At 41.3% G+C, this 24,421-nt stretch overlaps 5 protein-coding genes across 10 annotated transcripts; 1 reads left to right on the top strand and 4 right to left on the bottom strand.

The window, feature by feature from the left end:
• Nucleotides 1–5,273: 5,273 nt before the first annotated feature.
• LOC122000689 (serine/threonine-protein kinase BSK5-like) lies at nt 5,274–8,520 on the bottom strand. Its single transcript, XM_042555107.1, has 10 exons — nt 7,900–8,520; nt 7,605–7,822; nt 7,395–7,530; nt 7,179–7,312; nt 6,982–7,087; nt 6,814–6,899; nt 6,461–6,649; nt 6,212–6,376; nt 5,826–5,939; nt 5,274–5,751 (listed from the first exon to the last, which is right to left on the bottom strand). The coding sequence occupies exons 1-10, from the start codon at nt 7,979–7,981 to the stop codon at nt 5,506–5,508; spliced, it is 1,476 nt and encodes a 491-aa protein (XP_042411041.1). The 5' UTR covers nt 7,982–8,520; the 3' UTR covers nt 5,274–5,505.
• Nucleotides 8,521–9,116: 596 nt separating this feature from the next.
• Nucleotides 9,117–10,860, bottom strand: LOC122000691. 4 transcript variants are annotated; one of them, XM_042555108.1, is made up of 5 exons: nt 10,280–10,860; nt 10,033–10,212; nt 9,864–9,942; nt 9,708–9,768; nt 9,117–9,367 (listed from the first exon to the last, which is right to left on the bottom strand). In XM_042555108.1, exons 1-4 carry the CDS (start codon nt 10,400–10,402, stop codon nt 9,752–9,754), a joined length of 399 nt encoding a protein of 132 aa, XP_042411042.1. In that variant the 5' UTR covers nt 10,403–10,860; the 3' UTR covers nt 9,117–9,367; nt 9,708–9,751. The 4 variants fall into 4 exon arrangements, with proteins under 4 accessions (XP_042411042.1, XP_042411043.1, XP_042411044.1 ...); XM_042555109.1 differs by having other exon boundaries at nt 9,736–9,768; XM_042555110.1 differs by having other exon boundaries at nt 9,864–9,933.
• Nucleotides 10,861–13,009: 2,149 nt separating this feature from the next.
• Nucleotides 13,010–16,710, bottom strand: LOC121999829 (26S proteasome non-ATPase regulatory subunit 14 homolog). Its single transcript, XM_042554460.1, has 6 exons — nt 16,513–16,710; nt 16,237–16,414; nt 14,222–14,303; nt 13,826–14,002; nt 13,574–13,741; nt 13,010–13,441 (listed from the first exon to the last, which is right to left on the bottom strand). Exons 1-6 carry the CDS (start codon nt 16,643–16,645, stop codon nt 13,235–13,237), a joined length of 945 nt encoding a protein of 314 aa, XP_042410394.1. The 5' UTR covers nt 16,646–16,710; the 3' UTR covers nt 13,010–13,234.
• A 210-nt stretch (nt 16,711–16,920) lies between these two features.
• On the top strand, nt 16,921–20,617 carry LOC122000688 (PRA1 family protein A3-like). 2 transcript variants are annotated; one of them, XM_042555106.1, is made up of 8 exons: nt 16,921–17,241; nt 17,450–17,490; nt 17,635–17,674; nt 19,525–19,611; nt 19,692–19,780; nt 19,862–19,933; nt 20,005–20,116; nt 20,407–20,617. In XM_042555106.1, exons 1-7 carry the CDS (start codon nt 17,084–17,086, stop codon nt 20,106–20,108), a joined length of 591 nt encoding a protein of 196 aa, XP_042411040.1. In that variant the 5' UTR covers nt 16,921–17,083; the 3' UTR covers nt 20,109–20,116; nt 20,407–20,617. The 2 variants fall into 2 exon arrangements, with proteins under 2 accessions (XP_042411040.1, XP_042411039.1); XM_042555105.1 differs by having other exon boundaries at nt 16,923–17,241; nt 17,596–17,674.
• Nucleotides 20,618–21,015: 398 nt separating this feature from the next.
• On the bottom strand, nt 21,016–24,202 carry LOC122000687 (probable mannose-1-phosphate guanylyltransferase 3). Of its 2 annotated transcripts, none has more exons than XR_006117204.1 (5): nt 22,993–23,122; nt 22,554–22,616; nt 22,219–22,458; nt 21,342–22,153; nt 21,016–21,232 (listed from the first exon to the last, which is right to left on the bottom strand). XR_006117204.1 is itself a non-coding variant. In XM_042555104.1 (5 exons), the coding sequence occupies exons 2-5, from the start codon at nt 23,101–23,103 to the stop codon at nt 21,482–21,484; spliced, it is 1,086 nt and encodes a 361-aa protein (XP_042411038.1). In that variant the 5' UTR covers nt 23,104–23,122; nt 24,083–24,202; the 3' UTR covers nt 21,253–21,481. The 2 variants fall into 2 exon arrangements, 1 of the variants encoding a protein (XP_042411038.1); XM_042555104.1 differs by lacking the exon at nt 21,016–21,232 and adding an exon at nt 24,083–24,202 and having other exon boundaries at nt 21,253–22,153.
• Between the last annotated feature and the right edge of the window lie 219 nt (nt 24,203–24,421).

The following is a 24,421-nucleotide window of genomic DNA, read 5'->3' as shown; positions in this document are numbered from 1 at the left end:
CTACAACCGAAGAATGATCCCGAGGTCTTTCTATGTAGGCGATCTGGTGTGGAAGAAAGTCAAACTGGTCGATGATGTCACCAAGCTCGAAGTATCATGGGGAGGACCCTTCAAAATCGTGTAGAAACTCCGTTCGGGGGCCTACTACTTGGAGGACGAAGACGGAAGACGGCTTGAGTGCCCATGGAGTGTGAATCATCTCCAACCCTATAGAGTTGAATGAGAGGTGCATGAGTAAATATAGATGTATCTGTGTATATACCTTCTAGATGTAGGACAAACATGAATAAAAAAAGAGAGTTTTCCAAACTCTTGAGCCGATCGCCCGAGTTAAAAGTTGAGCGGCGACTATAAACCCTTCTATATGCTCATCAGCAGTAGAGCAGTGACCTTAAACCCTTGTCTCCATCAGTGGTCGGGCGGCGACTTCAAACCCTTGTCTCCTTCAGCGGTCGAGTGGCGATCTTAAGCCCTTGTTTCTATCAACGGTCGAGCGGCAATCTTAAACCCTTGTTTCTATCAACGGTCGATCGACGACCTTAAACCCTTGTGGTCATCATCAATGGTCGAGCGACGACCTTAAACCTTATGGTCATCAACGGTCGAGTGCTGACCTTAAAACCCTCGTTTACATCTACAGCCAAGCAATAGCTATAAACTCGAGATCGACGAAAAAGTGAGTCATCAAAGCAAGTAATATGACGCCAATCGAGAAACAAATTGAAGAATATGAAAAGGAGAAGATGAGCGTCGTAGAATGAAGGATCAACATTAAATAAAAAGGACCGTCGAATGGACAACCAGTCATTGATACTTGCATAAACTTTTCAAAGCGCTTGAAGGGAAAATATAAAAATTTGCTCGAGCAAGATCACTTTAGATAATCTAAAGCATCATTGGGCAATGACCAAGTCATCTTATCCCAACTGATGACTTTGCTTGTCAGAGCAGTTGGGATGTAGTCGCCTTCCTTTAATTGGTTGAGTGTCCCGTTGATAACAAGGTCGAATAGTCGGAGTGCTCGATCGGTGACCTTGTCATTAAAAGTGTCCGAGCGGATGTAGGCCCACTTCATGAGCTCGAACCTACTAGACTTGGCTCCTTGATAAGTCTCTAGGACCGACCAGGAGGCCACTAACTCTGCCTTCAACGTCGCCAGCTCCTCATCTTTCACGGTGAGCTCACTATCCTTCACACTGAGCTGGGTCTTCGTGGCAGTCTGCTCGGCCGCCTGTCCTTCTCGCTCGACCTTTAGTGCAGCCTCAGCCTCCTTCAAATTTTACGCTAAGGCTCGGGCCTCTTTGTTCTTAAGCTCCAAGTCTTCAATGGTTCAGAGCTTCTTGGCGTTGGCCGAGTTGACCATGAACTCGAAGGTGCTTGCCTGTTTATTGAGCCGAGCCAGCTATGCAGCCTGCTCGTCACCTTTGCTTTCTCTACCTCCAGCAACTCGGAGCTCATGGCCAGGTCGGCTCTTAGTTGAGTCATCTCAGCGCTCATTTGCTCCAGCTGTGCATGGGAAGCAGACGATTGGCCGCTCAGTGCATGCAGCTGCTTGACTTCCTACGCCAAAAATGTGAGCCTTTAGCATATGACCAAGCTCTCTACCCAATACTGTAAAGAACCAGGAAAGTATTAGAGCCAAGTGGAAATAAATTGGAACGTACAAGTAAAATGCTCACCCCATTAGACTTCCAGGTATGACTGCTGGCGAGTGCCCTGGGAGGCATGACTGCCGCGCGAGCCCTAGTGTTGGCCCATATCTGGGCGAGTGACCCCTGGATAATTATCTGGTGCTCAAAGCTTGGGATTCGACACTGTCCGAGGCATGATACTCGTCCGTAGGCATATGAATGACTGTCGTTATGTGGTGTCGGCCGCTCGGAGCAGACGGGGCTGAAGTTGCTTTGTCAGCCGACTAAGGCGATGACGCCAGTCGAACGCGGGACACTCGTGTTGCTAGCAATGGGGGTGGCATGAAGGAAACTGGAGGTGCAACTATTAATCCCTCAAGTAGAACAGACATTGACGGTGTCCGGTCGGAGGATATCGAGCCTAGGAGCACAGCAACTCCCTGATCGGGAGCAGGCGCGAAGGTTTTGCCCAGCTCGGAAGGGGGTCGAGAGACGATCGGTGCTGGAGTCTGCAAGGGGAAAGTCGCAGATCAGGAGGAACCCCCTTCCTTTTGGCACCTCTTGCGTTGTCGCAGGGGGTTCGTCGGAACTCACTGACTCCGAAGCGACCGCTATCGGGACCATGGACGGTCATTCAGGTGGAAGGTCTATTGTTGCAGCCGCCGCATCACTCGCGGCTATCCGTCTTCCTCTGGTGCTGCTCCCCAGCACTTGAGTTCCCTCCTCACTGAGCGGATCTTCGTTGGAATCGATCGGCTGCAAACAACGGGTCTCTAGCTCGGCCACGACCGCAGCGTTGATATCCGCCTTCGCAAGCTTACACTTGCTAGCCAAATGCGCTCGCAACATAATTCGAGCTGCACAAAAGAAAGAAAATCAGTTAGATTCAAAGGTTGGGGAAAAGAAAGAGCATACCTAGGTTGGACGGAAGTCTTGTGCGGATCGGGGTCAGACCGAACACGTAGAGGACACCCTCTAGCAGCTACTTGTAGATATGATATTTCTGATCGGCCAGGATGGAAGTTGCATGGAGGAGTACGATCAGCTCTTGTATTTCTTGAGCTCGGGAGGGTTCAACACCTCTAATTGCCAACTAGTCAGAAAGTTCGACCGCTCGGGAAAGCGAACAAAGAAGTAGTAGTCCTTCCAATGCTTGTTGAAGGACGACATCTTATCAAAGAAGACTAGGCTCACTCGGGCTTGAAAGAGAAAAGTCCCCGGCTTTGACAATTTGGGATATTAGAAATAGTAGAAGAGCCGAGGAGTAAGAGGAATGTTGTGCAGGCGGAACAGAACGACAACCTCGCGCAGCAGCCGAGAGGAGTTCCACACTAGTTGATGGAGAGAAATACGAATACAAATGACAGAGAAGAAAGGGTGGATTGGGAACTGTATATCGGCGATAAATTGGTCTCTTAAAAAGCATATAAAACTTGGTGGCAACTCGTTCGAGCGATCAAAAGCCGAAGGAAGGCCGATTTGATAATATGAGGGAATTTCAAAAGCGGCTCTCAAACTCTCAGTATCGCCTCCGTCGAACTTGGACTCGATAGACGTGTACCAGAGTCCAGGAACGGAGATGGGAGGTTGTGAAGAGCTTGCTATCGGAAACGAAGGTCAACGAGAAACAATGAAGTTCGATTGAAAGAGAGCATGCTAAGAACAGCGAAAGGATTCAATTGAAAGGAAGGAGCTTACTAAAAAGATCGCTAGAAAGGGAGAAGTACACAACGTCGTAGGGAAGCTCGAAGACGAAAACGCGAAGTGAGGAAGACGGCAGTGCACACGAGGTTTATAAACCTCGCAGCCGATCGACCTCAACCATTTGATTTGGAGTTACGAAAACCTAGAAACAGATCCAACCGTTGAATTTGAAAAGGTGCACGTCGTGTCACAAGCGGATATCCGCATGTCACATCAAGCACGCAGCGATAATATGGGACACATATCCTTCAGACACGAGGCGACATTTAAGGCACTTAATTAAAAAGATATGGCCACGTACTCGGCCGTGATTATTAGGGATTTACACAGTCTTCGAGAAATTAAGATGACATCAGCCAGGACCACGCTCGGCCGAGAGGCACGAGGAGCAAGTAGGAGAAAATTGTCACCAAGTATAACCGCCTGTCGTTCTGATCAGGCATGAACACATGATTACCACATATTTGAATGGCCTATGCACCTTTTCGCTTCGAAGGCTTGGGCTGAGGAATAATCCCGCGGAAGAGGACCGAGCTGCATGAGCCTGTCGTCGATTGGAAACTGGAGCAAGAGGGCCGCTCGGGCCTTAGAGTCGTCAACAACACGTCTTGTCCAGTCAGTCAGGCATACAACCTCCTTCGACTAGACTTAAAGGGGAGGCTTGTCATGATGCGGCAGTAAGGAGGACCCACTTGGCACGGGTCAATGGCTACGGTGGAGGTCAAAGTCAAGACAGTCAACGTCAGGGCTCAAAGAGGCTCAACTGCGTCAACCGAGCGAGAGGGGGCTATATAGGCCTATCGGAGGAACTGCTGTTCAGTCGGCCGTCTAGATGAAACAACGTTTGATCAACCCGATCGACAGGAGATCAGGCCAAGCGGGTCATCCGTCCGGCTCGAGGTATACTATTGACATCGATATAATAAAATAGGAAAAGATGGATACTCAATAAGGGGAAGAGAAAATAAAAGAGAACACTCCATCCATCATCGAATGCAGAGAAGTCAAGACAAAGATGCCTTCTGTTTGCAATTAATATCATTAATTAGGGGAATATGAATGATATTATAGGTATAAAAGAGTATGATAGGTGTGAAGAAAGACAAGATTAATCTTTGTCCCTAGTACTTTCACTTTCTCTTCTTCTGTTTCTAACTTGAGCGTCGGAGGGTCAACGCCAGAGACCCCTTCCCTGGTTTGATTTTGTTTTGCAGAGAGGAGCGAGGTTTTCATCCAGTCAGCAGAACCGCCACAACCCCGATTTTTTAGCTTCATGCTTTCAGACCCGCGACAACCTCGTTTTTTACAATGTTAAGGCGCTTGGATCAAATCTAAGCGTCTCAATTCAATCCACTATATTATTTTTTAGCTCCGAGATTAAACCAATTATATTTTATTTTTACGAGTTGAGTTATAATATTCAAACTAAAAAAAAAAAAAAAAAAAACAAATGCTCATAGTATATATTTAGAGTGCATAATAATATTATTTATTTATTTTTTAACTCCACAGTTATTTTAGGATTTAGGAGTTGGGTTATATGATTAAAACTAAAAAAAGAAATAGTCACACGATATATTTAAGAAATATCAATTTTTAAAAATAAAAATAATTAATATATGTATTTATGATTTAAGAAATATTAATTTTAAAAAATAAAAATAATTTATATATGTATTTATGATTTAAGATTTAAGAAATATCGATTTTTTTTTAAAAAAAAAAAATTAAATTGAGACATTGGATATAAGAAAAGAAAAATTGAAGAAGACGCCTCTAATATATTGAAGGCGTCCGCAGCAGGTTATCAATTCTATATTTAGACCGGACTTTAAAGGTCATGGCAAATATTCAAACACTTTTAAACAAAATCATTGTGAACAAATTCTCTTTTGTTTCAAAATGATTGGGTCAAAATCTGAAATATAAACAAACAAATAAACCAACCAACCAAATCTGATCACTTTGCCTTTGCAGTTATATCTGTTACATATACCTCAGTTCTTTTTGCAGATATTACGAAGATAATGAAACTCACTTCATGTCTGAAAATTCTATCATCGACAAGCGAACAAGGCGATATAAAACCACCTGATTGTGATAAGAAAACGAGCAAGAGATAAGTTGTAGATACAGGGCGAGACAAAAGAAACCAGAGGAAAGTTTTGCATCAGTTTCTGTTGCTCCTCTTGCTCTCTAGCCTAGTGCCAGTCTTGATCATGTCGTGGGCATCACTATCCATTCCAAGACTCAGGAGGGCAGTGGCTTGGAGATGGTAAGCAGTAGGCCAATCTGGGAATACTACCTGTGCTTGCATAGCATCTTCCAGAGCCTCCTGCACCATGCCATTCATCAGGTATGATACACAGCGACGCGCCAACACAGTCGGTGAGATCATCGTCCCCATGTCGATAAACTACAAAATTATATGGAAATGAGAAGGGGGAAAAAAAAATTTGAAAAACAGCAATAAGTCTCATTGACTAGGACCTGTGTGTAGCATTCAATTGCGGTTGCAAAATCTTTAGCTACGAAAGCATTGTCGCCGTGCTTCTTAGAGTTCAAAGTCTCCTGAATTTGGCTGGTCCAGACTTGGAAAGACAACTGCAAGAGGAAAGAAAAGGTGATGATTCAAAGAGTTCTACAGTCAAATGGAGGAAGTTATAATTTCATTTTCTTGCATCATTACAATCTAAATGACTAGGAAAACGAGTTTGATGAGATTATCATTTGCAACCAACATCATGAGCAGATTAGCCATCTGAATGCCTAAAACATAAGAGACCTATCAACCGGGAGTAAAAGGTATAACTGACAATAGAAGAAGATTCATCAAACTGTTAACAATAGCAGGAAAATAAGAATCGACTCCTTACATCATTGGCTAACCCTTCGTCGTCCTTGTATCCGACCTTCTCCAGTATTTCATGTATGGCAGCCAAGTCCATTCTTGCACAAGCTTCACCGAGGAGCGATAACTTAAGTGTTTGCTTAGAATTCGCAGAGCCATTCATAATGCCCATCAGTGTATATGATGGCACCTGTGAAGAATCCCCTTATGCTAATTAGCAAAATTAAAGAAAATGTATACAAAAACAAGGTTGGCATAAGGTAGTAACATCTACCTCTGCATCCTTTTCAATAGATCCCAGAGAAGTCACAAGTGATTTTATGATCGGCCTGTCGCGAGGTTCATATTGCAAACAACGAGAAGCTAATCGAACCAACTCAGCTCCATCAGCATTTGAGAAGTGCCCCTCTAAACACGAGTCCATCAGTGTGCGAAAATTCTTACCGCGGATAAGGTCGAGGGCCTGGAAAGATCAATTCAAGTCTTAGAAGTTGTTGAAAGAAGGAATGGCAAGAAATTATTGCATTATCAAAAGAATATCAGGGGCCATGAGTGATGAGTCAGTGTGAACAATTTTTAGGAAGAACATGGCATGAGTCACTGATCTTAACTAGCAAAAGAACTTACATGGCTAGGAGGAATATGCTTCCCACTGAGAAGGTCAAGCAGAAGCGTTCCAAAGCTGTACACAACACTTTCCGGAATCACTCGCCCTGCCAAAAGGATCCAAAGAATTAATTAGAATCTAGTGCAGGCCAAATAAAATGAAATTTCATGGTTCAAAACAAGGTATGCCTGTTCTAAGGTACTCTGGCGGTGTGAAGGCCAAATTAGTGCTGTAGCTCTTTCCATCTCTGCTATTCTTCATCAGACCAAAGCAGGACAATCTGGGATTACCATTCTGCCAAATGCAGCGTGTTAGTCATCCAATAACCACAATGTGGAACTAATTAAGGAAGCATTCAGAGCTAGTATAGAACAAATGACAGCACCTGATCAAAGAGAACTCTGTAAGCATTGAGATCATGGTACAAAGCTCGCCCTCTGGTGCTGCAATACTCGAGTGCCTGGGCAAGGTACAAGGCCACTCTTATCCTCATTGCCCAGCTCAAAGAGTGGGTATCCCCTGCCATTTGGATTCCAAGTTTAGGAATTTGACTAAGAATTTTTGGTCGTCAAAGAATAGAAAAGGGTTAGAACTGCGGTACAGTGGAAGAGGTGCTTGGCGAGAGTCTGGTGGGGCATGAACTCGGACACCAGAAGCCTCTCGTCGCCCTCGCAGCAGCAGCCGATGAGATTCGCCAGCCGCTCGCTCCGGAGCTTCCCCACCGCCTTCGCTTCTTCCTGCGCCAGCGTAACCAGAATCAGGGATCAGCTGAGTAATTAAAAGGCGCAGCGGAAGGGCGAGGAGGGCGAACGAGGAATTGACGGGCGTCAGGCCAAGCGAACTTGTTGAAGCGCTTGATGGCCACGTCGCGATCGCCGGGGAAGAAGCGGCCAAGGTACACGACGTTGGGCGCCTTCTGGCCGTGCTCCGACACGATGTGGTCCGGCGAAAAACCATCCGTGGCGGCCCGTAGCTCGTCCAACCTGAACTCGGTGAAGCCTACGCCGTCGCCGTCGCGGCTACCCTTCTCTGCGCTCCCAAGTTCAAAGCAATCAAGCAAGCTAACACAAGTAATGGCGGCTAATAGGCACCAAAAGCAAGTATACCGATATCGTCAGGCTCGAGCATAGAGGACTTGAAGTGAGCCGGCCACCAGCACAAGGATAACCTGCAGCATCGAGTTGCCATTCTTAACCCCCAACCAATGAAAAGTAACACCTCCGTCCCTCGTCCTCTCTCCTCTCCCCCTTCCAAATGTAGGAGCAGTAGCAGTAGCGCCTGCTGTCGCACTCGCTGCTGCTTCCTCGTCGAGAATTGTGGATCTTAGCAAACAAAATCCTCCTTCAATTTTGCTCAGATCCCCAACCCTCCCATCTTTCACTCACTGGACATGACAATATTTTACACACGGCTCCGTTTTCATGTTCCCTTGGCGTAAAAGTATCCTCGTTCCCCTTCGCTGACCAGACTGCTTTCTGCTTCCTCTATAAAAAAAAATTGCCTTTTGCTTTCCACAGTGGAGGCTCTGCAGACAACGTGGCTGACACTATGATCGATCGAACGATATGAATGTGGCATTCTTAACGATGCTCAGAGAGCAAATTCCTCGTGAAGTTCATAATGGCAAGCCACAGCAAACATCCTGTGATCCTCTGTGTGGCATTCAATTGGAGGTTTCTATTGGTCGCTTCCTTTCGCTGTGGCCACCTGCTCAAACTTTCACCATAATTAATAAGAAATGGGAGGCAAGATGAGCTGTGAAATTCCTCGATGCTAATCACCATCCAGTCCGTTCCTCTTTCTTTCCAAAAGGCTTCGGACAGGAGGGACCATATCGAGCACCCGCATGGCATCATAATTATTCGAGTGTGCTCTACTACTGTGACGGACCAGGGACTAAATTCATGTATCATACGTTCAATTAAGTGTTCTAAATTCTATCTAAACGCAAAGCTCTTTGCACCTGAGATCTCAGGAAATGGAAACACATGCAAACACACAGCGTGCGCTTTTGGCTGCAGCAGACAAGCATAATAGCAGCTGTTCATTTGTGTTGTTAATGCGCAGGCGGCAGGAGAACATGCTTTGCCATCACAAACTTCAGAAAGTGCGACTGTTTGGTCATATGCTGATGCGTCTCAATCATTTGAAGGTGTCAGGCAAAATATTACCCCTCCTGAGTCCTGACTCAGATCTGCCTACGTGCCAAGCCCAAACAAAACAACCAACCTATTAACTTGCATTTACAGATTTAATAAAATATTTCATAATTTATAACTCTTGTTTTTTAGTCTAATCTTTAACCATGATGAAGAAAAAAGAAGAAAAAAACCTGCTTAGCTTGCTTTCTTATTGCATATATCAAGGATACATTATGAACGACCTCGCAACCTCACAAGAATAAAAGCTAGAGGCGAAGGCCAGAAACAGTACAGTGCACACCCTAAACAACTTCTGAGTTCCTTTATACCTAAACTAGACGACATGTTCCCCCAAAAAAAAAAAAGACTTCATGGCTTGATTAAGTTGACACTGGCTGAGTACCATATGAATCAGCAGCAATCACCAACAGACCTGTTATCATGCCACAAGAATGCAAACTGTTATATCTGCAGCATGTTCCAGTATTATATATAACTTCAGTTAAGTCGCATGATCTCTGATGATATCGATTTTGCTATGAAATTAAGCATCTGTACTTGTATCAGATTAGTAATAATTAACCTCAATAGAGGAACATTTACACAGTGGAGTAACTTCACAGGTGAATTTTCAAGTGTTGATTTATCTGCAATAGATGATTTTCATAAAAGTACACCAAAGCATACATTGATTTTTGACTTGGTTGATTAAGTTGTCACCATAACTATTGACCAAGTACCATAATCATAACTATTGCCACAGTTCGAAGTACCTTTTCCTATATTGATTGGAGAGCATACCATGGAGTTGGTGTCTTCAATAGTACAGAGAACCTGACAATATTTTATGTTTTTTAGCAAAAGAAACAACTGAATTGATGTCTCTTGAATGCAAGAGATTGCTAGTTAATTAACTTCGTCATCAATACCTTGCCACCATTCACCTCTGTTGGCAGCGTTGGGATCATTGGAATTCTCTCCCTTGTCCAAATCTTTAATCTGAAACCACTTGAAAGGTAGGTAATATGCCATGCAGAAAAGTGAATTTACCATCCACCTCTTACAATTATATTTTGCAATTTAGAATCTTGAACTTACAGGTTTTGGAGCTCCAGATGGTTGGTTGGATGCAGAGCTGTCATAGAAATCCCGACCACCATAGTGAACGGAGGAGCCAAAGTAGGCCGATTCTTCAGATCGACTGGGCGAGACAGATTTGCCATCCTTTCTCCGCACTGTTTGTGTTTTTGAAGGATTGCCCTGAGATTTGCCCAAAACCTGCAAACGCAGTTTAAGAGGCGGGGAAAAAGAATCTCCTTTTGGTGATTCAAAGTCCAGGACGTACCGAGGACGCCGGAGGGAAGACGCTGCTGAAGTAGCCGGGCGAGGTGGAGGGAGGAGGCGCGTACTTCCCGGTGGGGAAGAGCTCGTCGGCGATCGAGGAAGACGGCTTCTTTCCTCCTTCCATGAACTCGAATCCTGCCCTCACCACCTCCTTGTTGTGGCCTTGGGATCGCCCAAGGAGAGGTATAAATAGGAGGGGGGAAGGAGAAGGAAGCGCGCGCGGATGAGATCACGAGACAATAAAGCGAGAGGAGGCATGGAAATGGCGGCGGGAAAAGGAATTTTATGACGATCGACTCCATGTGGCGCGGCATATATCCCTGCCTCGCTCGCGCGCTCTTGGATTCGCAACAAATCTCTGCAGATCTCCTCCCGTTTCTGTTTAAGATACATTTTTTGACACAGATTTTGATACCCGGCTAGATTTGCAGGCGAAAAAAAGAAAGAAAGACTTGGATGTTTTGCCCGGAAATGCCCACTGCTTTCAATTTTTATGGAAGCTCGTTTCTTTGAAATAGATTCGTTGAAACTTTACGTTGTGTTCAAACTCCACCTAAATTGCTTTAAACAATCTAAAATGAGTCAACCAGTTAATTTTAAAACTAAGGGATTGATATATAAAAATTCACATAATAATAAATTCAGTTAAATACTTTTCTCAGATGTTCTAAACAATTTGAAGAACAACCAAAGAATGCTCGACGAGAGGATTTAAAACTCAAAATCTTAATAATATCTCTTAATCAAATTAGGAAAACGGTTTTAAACTTTATCATAATACAGTTAAAACTAAGAATGATTAAGTGGTCGACGAGATGGAAAAAAAAAATATTATATTGTTCATCTCGACGTGTGGTCGAGATGGAGAGACAAATCACAACAGTGGTGGAGCCGAGATGAAAGATGAATCTATCCATTGTTTTATTTGTCCAAGGATAAAGGAAAAGAATCAATAGCGAATCATAAAATGACAAAGCAACTTAATCACACGGCGCCATCAGACGGGGGGGAGTCGGCTTTCGGCGCCGCTCTTGGCACGCGCCCACCGAATGCAGGTGCGACCCTCCCGGAGGAAAAGCCAAAAACTATAAATTCAGAGTCGGCTTCATTCACATGAAGTTCGTGTTCTCGCATCAAACTTTAATAGAAAACTGATTGCTCCCCGGATTATACATTAGACGGTTAGAGTCAACGGAAAGCAGGGCGACGGGTCTCTCAAATTTCGTTGGCTTTTCCCATCGCTGTCCCACCGAAATCGGGTCTTCGGATAAGCCTCCACTGGGCCATATGGTCCAGTAACGGCCGTCTCTTTTCAACGGGAACACGTCAGAGAGCGCGGTTGCGCCTTAGTTTTCTCCGGGTCATCAACTTGGCCAGGTGGGACGTGATGTGACCTTCGATACGATGCGCTCAAAAGATGGCGATATTTATCCTCGAACTTACTCAGCACGAGACAAAGGCAGAGAAAGCTTCGATCTCGGTCAACAAGCGAATTATGCTTCCCACGATCGAGTGTTCTCCTCTGACCCACCCACCATTTGGACAGCAGCAACGAGACGAGCATCAATAATTCTACCCTTAGGCCTTATCCTTATCGCCAAGACGAGCAGCTGCACGGGGCATCGCAGCGTGGGCTGGCGTGGCGTCGGATGCTTCGTGTCACGGCGAGTTGAGGTGGAGATGCTTCTCATTCCCTCGGTCGGAGGGGTTCATGTGCCGCAGTCAGACTCTTATCAATTTTATTATCTGTTTATTTGTGGTGAAAATAAATAACTGAAATATATATCCGACAAATGATAACATATATTATATGGTAAGTAGGACAAACTTAGTGGACGAGGGCATTGAAGATGTTTTATATATTTTATTTACGTTAGTATTTGTAAATTCATTCATATTAAATTATAGACATCTTTGAAATATCTTTATTTAATATAACTAGATATATTCCTTTAATTCAATTAGATTTAAATGGATCGTGTCCATTTAATTTAATTGGATAGATTACGACGATACTGTTTAAAAGCAGTGAAGGCGATAGGAGAGAGACATGGCTCTATTGTTGATTGGATAAAAATTCTGTATTATTCTGTAACAGATGGAGTGTTGGTGTTAGGTGGGATATTTTCTATCTTTTACTGTACAAATTTTTAAAAGAGAACGACACGATAGATATGTGAATCCCATTATAGATTAATCGACCGTCACTCGATTGATCGCTAACTCAACTTTACAAAATACAGTCAACTACTCATTCTTCATTCTACTTTTCATTTTGTTAAGAAAGCACAATATATCCGATTGACCCTTGAGTTTAATTGAATATGACGATGCACCGGATAAATTAATACTTAACTTCAAACCTCATATACAAATTGTGAAGTACAATTAGTCGGGAAATCCAATCGACCCTTTCCAACTGATGATGTGAAACCCACTCAACCAATCTAATAAAGTCAACAGTTTTAAGTCTGTCTGATTATGTAACTTTAATCATTTAACTTTAGCCTTTACGTCAATTGATCCTCCTTATTTTGACCTACTTTTTAAGAGCTCATCATTATTACAGTATCACATTCATTTCCATTGAACTTAAATATCTTTATGGAATTAATTTAACCAAATACCTTCATTTTATCTATAATTTCATACCAAATTAAATTATTTTAATTATAGCACTTTAATATCTGTACAACTTCAATAAGTTTTAAAATACAAGTCTTCGGCCATATTAATGGCTATGAAAAAGATCTTCGAGAAACTATCCCTTGAAACGAATTTTTTTTCTAATCAACTTCAGGCCAAGAGCCATGTAACAGGCAGTCGTGTCAACCAAAAAAAATGGTGGGGTCGAAACCCAAAAAGCTAAAGGGAACTAATTCCAAGTACCAGTGGCGTTTGAATTTCTTTACTTGGGCAGTGCAGTTTTGTGAGTGATTTCCACTAAGAACAAGCATCATAATATGCAAGAGTCAAACACAACAGTGTTCAACATAGTCCCCAAAATCTGGACTGTGTTTGATGCCATCGAGTTTGAGACATGCTCTTCCAATTTCTTTTTTGCATCCATCCTTCCAATACTGGCAAAAAACAGCTTTTCAAGTGGCAGCTCGTCCTCCTCTCGAACTTCTTTGTTATATTTAATGGTTAAATCCAGCATTTCCTGATCATATAGCACTCGTCACTTACATTTAGGACATCAGATATCATCAAAAGGTAATTTCAAAAGGAAGCAATATGTTTGAAGCAACTACTTCAGAAAATACAAGGAGACGAACAAGGTCTTATAACAAACCTGAACAGTTTGTTCATTAGTTTCAGAATGTATATCAAATGGCCGAAGTATCAGCCCATCAGTCCATTTCTTTTTATGGAAGTTCAGCAACATTTTCTCCTCGAGTTCATTCTTCCGATAGTTTATAACTAAGGAACAATATTGCTTGTTTAAACCATTCATCAGTGCCTGGTAATTGACATCAAGAGTGAATTACACCTGACAAGAAAGCTAATACACACTACATAAAATAGTGCTGCATGAGAACTAAACCTCATTTGAGGGTCTGTTGAGATGCCCAACATTTGATGTCGTTTGGCGAGGTTCCCGACCAAACGTTATTGCTTGAGGGTTGATCAAACGAAAAGCATCAATAACAACCTTACCCTTGACACTCTGGACTGGATCTACAACCACAGCAATTGCCCTAGGATTAAGGGCTTCAAAACTCTGCAGAGAAAGTTTGAATGTGACAGATTACCTAAAAAGGAATGGAAAGCCGTAGATTCATCAGATTAGTTCGTGAAACTAAGATTGAAATGGCACTGAAAACAAGAGCATGTAAAGTCACTGCACTTGCATCTGTAAAAGGCAGCATATGGCAACAGACGAAACATGGTATAATAGACAGGCCACATACAGAAAGGAGTTGGGATACAAATAACTCACCTGCTGCGTTTGTATGTCAACACCAGAAAGATAGCAACCAAATCCAGGATGAGAATGATACCATCCAACCACCATTTCATGCCTGTTTGATTGTTATAATGTAATGTGGGCTATGATTTTGATGAAAAATCCTCAAGTACAAAAGCAGTTAAAATTTTATTAATTCAGGTTTGAAGTTTGCCAACCAAGAGGAAGGCAAGATTGCATAGACGATAGAAACAGATTTGTGAGCTATATTTCACACTAACATATTAAGGAATACACGTTTTAAGTGCAACTTTACGGTGTTTCAAAAACCAAGTGAGGTATGTTGATGTTTAGCTACCAAGAGAATTGAGGGAAAAAGTGGGAGCAGTACATTTTATAACATAAATTGCAGCATTGTTATTCAGTTCAAATCAGCAGCAATGAGTTAGTTGAGTATTGTAAAAGATTAATTTACTTTATCCCATCTGTTTTTCCCATCATAACATTTCTAAATTTTTTCCCTCAGTAACAAACAAAAGGACCGCAAAAACTTTTTTTTCCCTTCTTTGTCCAGTTCATCCAATTTAATCAAGATTTGAAATGACTGGATCAGAATGCTAACCAAGTTCATCTTGACAACTGATTGGATGCCAAGACCAAAGCGTTGGAGTAATACCAGTAACTCTGTAATCAAATGTATTGTTGGCTAATTTAGTATTCATTAGCAAATACGACACAATGCCCTAATACAATTTCAGGAACCACTCAGATATACTACAACAACGACTCATACGATAAGATCATCCATCCGAAGTTATGGAAACTCCAACAAACTGTTAACCATTTTCAACTGCCTTGCAAATTAAGTTGTAAAAAAAAAGTTCCTCATCTTGCAATCTTTTGTTATCACTATTACAAATTTTTTTTTGTATTAGAAACATATCTAAAATCACCTAAGAATTGAAACATAAGTGAAAAAAAAAAAGTGAAAATGTGGTATTAATTAACACTACTAGACTACTACAGCATGTTTCCTCTGACATAATTCACTCTCCCTTCCAATTAAAATATACATAAAATAGTTTGAATCTAGTAACTCGTTGGGGCTTGCCCCTCACAACAATAAAAGAGAGTTTAAAGATACATATTAGCTCAAGAGTACGACTCACAAAAGATTACCAAAAATAAGAGAGTTATGTTCTGAGATCAGTCACTACCCATCCTCAAATGTGGCTCAGCATTCCATCAATCACTGTCCATTCCTGAATCCCAGAGTACGCATCAAACATAAACTTGCTACAATCATGCAGTTCGGTAAAGTAAGATAAAATAAATAAATAAATAATCATGAGGTAGGAATGATAATATGATATGACTACTTCATGTCTAAAGGACACTGTTGTGCTATTGAAAGTAAAATCTTGACTGCCTACTCCTAATGCTCAGGTACCTATCCCACTATAATTTGTCCTAAAGGCCTATAATTGTTCCAGAAACTGGGAGTTCAGTAAACTAACATAGCTCATGAGGAAAAATATCTAAGATATATGTTATAGGTTTTATGTTTTATGTGAGTTTCTTATGAGCCTAACTGTGGTGTATGAGCAATTTATACTATGTACATATTTTTTCTATAATACAGAATCTCGCTTGCCATTGTGTACAAAAGAAATAAAATATTAATCGACTCAGCTTCACTTTATCAGAAACCACAGTATAAAACGGTAGGATGAACACGCTATCAAAGATCCAAAGATAGAACTTGCATACGCACCGATGGAAGAAAAACAAAGAAATAAAGAATTTACAAAACTAACTCCACTGTAATCATCATTGTCATTCTATCATGTTGAATGTGTCGAAACTTCGAGCTTAAGATAGGCATACAGTTATCCTGGTATAATCAAAAAGCTAGGAAGAGATATTCACAATCATCCAAACGGAACAGATCCCAAGGGATTAAATCTCTCAATATAATACAATAGGTAATCTTCCAAACGTACTTGCAAAATGTAGATCAAGAAAGAGAGGGATGAGCATTCCATCACCTTCCGGTCCGCTTCAACATATCGAGCATGGTGACCTGAAATACGGGGTCGACGGCCTCCACGCTAACGCCGGTCCCGCTCTGCGGCATTGCGAAGACATCGATCACCCGGATTGTGTACTCATCCACGAACTCCCCCAACATCAGCCCCATCACCTCCATAGGTATTCCGGATCTTGCTGTTTCACAGCGTCATCCAAGAAAACCCTAATCTCATCCCCCGCTCAAAATCGCCAGAGAAAAGTAGCGTATAAGTTGGGATGACGATTAGCAATACCGTGCTTGAGCATCTTGATGAGGGCGAGCGAAGAGATGACGACCTGCTCGGAAGTGTCGGGCTTCTCGGAGTCAATCAGTTGGCCAATGCCCGGAAAGATTCGTTCCAACCGCCGCATCTCTCGCGCTCGCATGCTTCCTTCCTCCTCGCTTCCCGTCGCCGTCCGTAACTCTGCCAACGTCTTCTCTGTGTTATTTGAAACTCGGACTCCGAGGCAGTGAACGAGTCCTATTATTGGACTAGGTCCGTCAACGGACTGGACCGTCCCAGCGGCACAGCGCAACCCGAATCGACCGGTCTGGCTCGGCATCTGGTGCATGACAACCAATTCGAGAACTGCCAGCTGGCAGACCGGGCCGATTCGGGCCTCGCCCATTGGCTTTCCACTAGTTCACGGCAACAAACGTAATACTTCCGTATTAGGCAATCGAAGCTGCGACGCCATCGATCGATTTCTTGGAGTCTCCCTCGACCTCTGAAAACCTTTCTCCCCCAATTTAGTCAGGCTCGCTGCTTTGGATTTCGTTTCTAGGGTTCCGATCCAGGGAGCGAGGCCGCTCGAGAGGGAGGTATGGATTGGGGAAGCGTGACCGCGGAGGATCTGTTCAACGCCCTGCGTGAAGTTGAGTGGTCCTCGCCGCCGCGCTCCATCTCGGAGTTCTTCTCCCGATTCACCGTCCCCAGATCCTACTCTAAATGGAGCAGTCGACTTAAGTGCAATCTTTACTAGTAAGATCGATAACTGATGTAAATGCTCGTCGTTTGTGGTTCGTTCGACGTTTTGGGGATTGCTTGTAAATTTTTGATTTTTCATGTTACGTTTTTTTTTGTTGGCATTCCTCGCTGATAATCTATGGCGCTCGAAGTTCGCTTTTGGATTCTGCAATATGCCGCAGTTGATATTTTCTGAATTTTCTCTTGAAATTTTTTATTGCAGCTACAGAACGAATTACTTCATCCTGATCTTTTTTGTTCTTGGTAAGAAAAACAGCTAGGCCATGTCTGTTTCTGTATTCTTAAACTCCCTTTGTTGAATTAAGTTTGCCTACCGAATGCCCTCCTATTTTAAACTTCTTACTGCAGCTGTGGGATTTCTTCTGAAGCCTCTTGCTGTTGTTGCAGCCTTTCTCACAGGTTTAAGCAACGCATTTTTAAACGATAGGTAAGACTGCCTATTTTCAAGTTGCTTCTGAACTATGAGGAGTTGATTCTCAATGTTTTCATACAGTAGAACATAAATTTGTTCCTTAAAAAAGTAGGCTTCATTAGCACATAATCCTTAGCACCAGTTGATAAAATATTCTATCCTGTTTTATTTAGGCGGATCTATTACTATATTGGTTTGCATACTATTGATTAGTTGTTTCTTTGTCTTGTGAGTTACAAAGATGAAAATGCATATGGCCTATTTTTATGGTGGGATTTTCCAAATGAATGCTTTCTTTTCTACCTATGGAGCTGAAATTCTGTCTCCAGCTCTCCATCTTTCACCTTAAGCACATTTGATCTCTTAATCCAATCTATTTCCTTTCTTTTTTATCCCAGTGAAGTGCTGGCCAATTTCCCATCAAACTCCTTCCACATTGCCAACTGTTCGGCCACTATCTATAATGAGAGGAAATTCAAAGAAATGATCAACAACATGATATTTTCATCAACTTGCTGATCTAATGTGAATGATGTTTTGACCTTGCTGTTACAATCCATTCAAGTATGCATGTTTCTGGATGCTTGTCAAATAGAACTTCTGTTTGATTAATTGTAACTTATGGACAATTTGCATTGGTCTTCCTTAATGTTGATAGGCTAAAGTTTTGTCCTATTGTTTCCTCTTGGTTGTAACTTGATCCTGCACTATGCCACAAAAGAATGGCTACAGAGATTGGTCTTATCACTTATGGCAACATCTCTTTTTTCAATTTTTTTTTTTGGTTCCTAATATCTAAAGCTTCTATTCTCATGAAACAGGGAAATAAAAATTAACTAAACCTTGCATCTGGAGCTTTAGTTGACTTCACTTATAGATAAATCATTAGTGGTTCTACTCTCTCTTTTAGTGTAGCATGTATATCTTAACACGACTCAGTGAGAAAACACTTGTAAATGATGCTTATATAACCTAGTAATATTAGAAGTAAATCTAGGAATTGATCGAACCTATATGTGAAAGGGGTTTGCAGGATTGTACTCTTGCCAATTTAGTGTCTACAGGTTGATTAATTTTTTTTATAAAAGAAAAAAAGTTATCCTGGTTAGCTAGATTGCTGTACAGGATCCTTTCCATTTAATTGGCAAAAAGGGTCTTGTAACATTGTGCTCTTGCCAATGTAGTGAGGGCTCAATAAATCAGGAGTCAGTTTTTTTTAATGATCTCCTGGTTATCCAAATTTCTGTGAAGAACCTTACCATTTCACTGTTTGGCCTCTACTTCGCTAATCATGCAATAAATCCTTCTTAGAGAACTACCTTTCTTTTGAAGCTGTCAGGAAATTGATTTCTGCAGAATTTTTAGTAGTGTAAAAATAATGTTTTACGTGTTTCAGAGCAATATATGTGATGGTTTGAATAATTGTTTTGTAATGGGAAGCTCAGCTATCAAAAATATGTTATGGTATTTAACATGGTTTTGCTACAATTTTGTCTTAGAAAACATCTTCCATGTACTTCTTAGGCTCCATCTGAATTTTTTTAATACTGAAAATCTTTTCTGGTCAATTGAAAAATATGTATTTTTTGAGGAAAATGATTTTTTTAAAAGAATAGAAGTCATTTTCTTTAGAAAATTCAGAAATATTTTCCTAGAATGTATTGTTGTTAGAGTTCTATTTCTGTTTTTCTTCTGTGCTGGAGTTTCTTTTTTTCCTCTTACAATAGTTCCTTAATTATATGGTGGAAATAAAACCTATCATAACTGTGAACTAAATATCATCTTTTATTTCTTCATGTTAATGCACCGTCTTGTAACTTTAAAAGTAAATGTCCTGTTTCTTTCTAATGGAGTGGTTTTCACAGCTTTGCCGTAACTTTTAATGAGAAAGTAACAAGGGCTGTCAGACAGTTTTCTCCCCATCTAGCTGCAAAGTTGAGACCCCCTATTGCGTAAGCACTAGTTTATGTTCTTTGAACATTATTACAAATTTGTTATGGAGTCAATTATTTTGTGGCATGTGCATTCATAGGCCAGTAATTGGTGGAAGATCATCAACAAAAAGAGCAATCCATATATGTGGTCGGCCTCGCTGGGTATTTGTCCTAATATCCTCAGCTGGTAAGTTCAAAAAATCATCTTTATGGTATCTGATGTCAAAACTCTTTAGTGACAGTGGAATGACCAAAACCTTTGTTGCAGCTAGTTGCATCCTCTGGTTGACCTCCTGCAACCTCCTTTCAGTACTTTGGGCATTCGCCATTGGGCTGCTTGGTACTTGTTCACATACACTTTATTGTAAGATGAAGAAGTGATGTAATCTCACAATGGATTGGGTTTTGCAGCAACAATACTTCATGCAAGCTTCAGATCACCAAACCTGAAAGCACGCCTCAACACATTCCGAGAGGAGTTTCGAGCAGTGTGGCGCAATTATAGCGAGCTATAATGACTGAGGTGAAGATTATTTTCCTGGAAGTGATTTTTCATTCTCACACCTTCAGCTCAAAACTGAAGGACGTAACCCCAATAGTCAGTATGACTACATATCAATAAATTTCTTCACTATATTCGTATTTTGATTCCTCCCCAGGCTATTTTCTTATGAACAATTGTAGGTTCAAATGCGTCGCATTCCCTTAAAAAGAAGGGTTCTCAATGCTGACTTGTTTTTGTTTTATGCATGGATGTAAAATGTTTATAATATTTGGGGATAATACATAATGCAACTGAATCTTTGCATGTAGGATTCGGCTTGAAACTTTCTACTTTCTAGTGATGGTTGCCTTTCCTCCAAGATGGTCATTTTAGTTGGATGGTACAATCATGTACAGAAGCTGGTACGATACGTGCTGCCTTGCCAATTGCCATCGTCTTATTGTAGTGCAAACTGACAAGTGATAACCTAAAATGATTACTTTGTAAGCTCTGATTTTAGAAGGGAACTTTGCCATTGCCTATCTATGGATGCAAATGCTGATGGCTTAGTTGTGGATCATGCTGGCGAATAATTACAATGTTCTATAGCTTTGTCACCACACCATGGTGGTCAGTATTACATAATGCGTTAGCCCCGAAACTCAAATTTACAAAATTCCGATTAATACACAAGTATCCGTCTGAATCTACCACCACAAACATAATAGAAATATATGCTCAATCTATGTTTTTTTGCTAAGCTTTAAAATTGATTATCTTGATGAATCTCAGCTAACAATGTAATGATATCCAGAAAGGAGGAAGTACAAGGGCTAATACGTGCCAAAGTCTCTGCTACCAGTAGGGCTGATAAGAGAAATGAAAAGTGATTCAAAGAAATATTCTTGTTTCGGACGATGAAAACACAAAACGCTGTAAAAGAGAAACAAATCTAACAAGCTTTATATGTAAATACCCGAGTTTCTTCTGCCCTCGGCATTAACTTATATCTATAGTCATATATCACTTGCAAAGGACCACACTCGTAGCTTTAAAATTGATTATCTTGATGAATCTCAGCTAACAGTGTAATGATATCCAGAAAGGAGGAAGTACAAGGGCTAATACGTGCCAAAGTCTCTGCTACCAGTAGGGCTGATAAGAGAAATGAAAAGTGATTCAAAGAAATATTCTTGTTTCGGACGATGAAAACACAAAACGCTGTAAAAGAGAAACAAATCTAACAAGCTTTATATGTAAATACCCGAGTTTCTTCTGCCCTCGGCATTAACTTATATCTATAGTCATATCACTTGCAAAGGACCACACTCGTAGCCAGGAAACTGAAGGAACTAAGCAGAGGCAACGTCAACAGCTGGGACAACAAGAAGCAGGTTTCACTTCTCACATTACTATTTCAGGCTTCAGGATGCTTGATTTGATTTCTTTATGTGGGAGAACAACCCCTCCATTGCTATATACCTCATCAGAAATATGCACGTCCTCGCCAAGGATGGTCATGTTTTCGATCCGTGCCCATTGACCCACCGTCGAATGCCAGCCAATGATGCTGCTGGAGACGCATGCGTGCTTCTTAATTCGAACACCTCGCATCACCGTGCAGCTTGACAACCGAACACCAGACTCGATCACGCAGCCAGGACCAACGGCAACATCTGGCCCGATCAGGCATCCCTCGCCTATCACAGCATTCTCATGAATCAGGACATTTCCTACAATATGGGAGCCAGCGGCTAACTTTGTAGATGCTTTCTTCCGCAGCGAGTCGAGATACAGCCGTAGGCCTGTGATGTAGTCCTTTGGCTGCCCGATGTCCATCCAGAAACCAGGCAGTACCATGGCATAGAGCTGTTTCTCAGCCGCAATATTTGGGAAAACTTCCTTCTCGATGGAGGTTGGTCTCAGCTCAATACGATCCAAGACTGATGGATCGAGCAAGTAAATCCCAGCATTGATCTTGTTTCCAACAAATACTTTTGGCTTCTCCACAAATTTATCGACCCTCCCACTTCCTTCATCCATAACAACAACACCATACTTGGACGGCTCATCAACCTATTAAATAGAAAAAGGACAAGTTATTGGCGTATAGTATAATGATGAGCAACAAAGTACTGTACCTTGGTCACCATTATTGTTGCCTTGCCGCCATGTGATTTGTGGAACTGAATTAGTTCGGCAAAAGGGTACTCACTTATGACATCACTGTTGAGGACAAAGAACGGCTCACCAGAGCCATCTATTAGCTTGTCTCTGGCTAACGCTAGGGGACCAGCTGTTCCAAGCGGTTCAGTCTCTTGGGAGCATGTGATTTTGATTCCAAGCTTGTCCTCAAAGTCCTCCAAAAAGCTAATCATAACCTAAAAAAAACAGACGAAGATGAGGCAATAATTTACACCCGAGTATGAAAAGAACAGCGTGCAGAGATTGTTGCATGATGCGTCGTATCTCGTACCTCTGGTCGGTAATTAATGGCCAAAATGACTTCGGTAACTCCAACATCCTTCAGAGCTTCAATCTGGCAGTGTTGCAACAAGATCAATATGACGTCCAAAAAATACCTAACAAACAATTGGTTCAACTGAAACGGAGAACAGACTTTCATGGGAGATTCATAGTAATGAAGCAAAACTTCACAAGAATGCTACAGAATCTATAAGAAATACAAAGCTCAACCCTTTATCTATAGAAGAATAAATCAAAACGCAAACATTGTTTTCCAAGTAAACCAATAAGGAAATAACGATGGAGAAATGTTTGCCTATGATAGGACAAAAATTAACTAAACAAGCGAAAAATGGAATCTTATTCTTAGTCATACTCAAAGAGGCTCCATATCATCATCTTGAAATCTTCATGTAAGAAATGAGAAAGAAGCAATCCAAAACATATACCTGATGAAGGATCATTGGTTTGTTAGCGAAATCAACAAGTGGCTTCGGAAAACTGAGTGTCAGAGGCCGAAGGCGGGTACCAAATCCTCCAACAAGGATGAGTGCTTTCATGGTGGTCGATTCTGTTTCCCTATAGATCAGATGCAAGATCCATAGATCAAAATTAAGCCAAATCTACTGGGATATGAAAAATAAAACATAGAAACACTTGAGATGTAAAAGATAAAGTTGGTATAAATTGCAGTTCTCTAACTGACTTGGAATCATATATGTCTATACTCATCATCCAGAAGCCAATATATGTTCATAGCATTCATCCAACAATTCGACAAGTTTTCTACACCAATAATATTCATCTGCTCCTTCTATGAATAGTAGATTATCAGTGATGACAATTTACTTTCTTCCTTTCAATCACTACTGTACACATTTTAATGAATCTTAACTCTCTTAGAAGAGAAGCTAGATCTAAACTCCCTCAAATTTGACTTCGCATATTCTACTAAAATTGATATCACACGAAGCGTGCTTGTGACAAGGACTCACTGCTTTCCGAAAATTTTAAAAGAAATTATGTATGGCATCAGAGACAAGACTGAAAAACGGGAGAAACAGAAACAAAAGCAAATAACTCAAGCAAATCTAGCCAAGCGACAGAGAGATCAAACCTATGATTTTATAATATCCAATCACATACATTTCCAGTTAAGAAATTAACACCAGTAATACAAGACAACCGAAAAAAGTGCACGACCAATTTTGGAGTTCATTTGACTAAGTACCATACTATTTCACTATCATATAAAAATTGCGAGCACCCTACCAAGCCACAAACCCCTGGCCACCGCAGAAGCACAGAGATCACAACCTAAGTCGCCGGATCTTTGGTAAGAGCAGTAACATCAGCTCTAAAGCTCCATAATTCCGTTATTAACTTCAAGATCCATTCATTAGACATATAAAACGGCACGCCATGGAAAAGATCGACAACTCTCGTAGATCCGAACCAAGAATCAGCAGGAAAAAGAAGGTGAACGAAAAGAGCAAGATGCAATGGAAGATTAATGTTGGCACCTCACTGAAAGTATACCTTTTTCGTCAAGATTCCGGCTGGAGGGCGCGGATCACGGAGAAAGACAACCGATCTCTCCGCTATCCGCGAGGAAGACGAGGGGAGGAAGGCAAAAGACTTCGACGCCCCCCGTCCGCCTTTTATAGTCCCCATTTCGAGAGGTAAATATATTTTTTTTAAAAAAAAACAAATATGCAAATTATTATTTCGACCAAAAAAAATTATTACGCAATTTTGTCTGACTTGGCACAATCTAAGTGGCTGATTATTAGTAAATAAATAATTTTGAAACTTAACACGCTTTTTTTTAAAAAAAAAAATATCTTTGGAAAAATAATTCAAGCCGAGTCGTTGGGA

This window comes from Zingiber officinale, chromosome 7A (genome assembly GCF_018446385.1).
Source record: "Zingiber officinale cultivar Zhangliang chromosome 7A, Zo_v1.1, whole genome shotgun sequence".
Lineage (NCBI taxonomy): Eukaryota > Viridiplantae > Streptophyta > Magnoliopsida > Zingiberales > Zingiberaceae > Zingiber > Zingiber officinale.
This window is presented reverse-complemented; position numbering and strand designations above follow the sequence as displayed.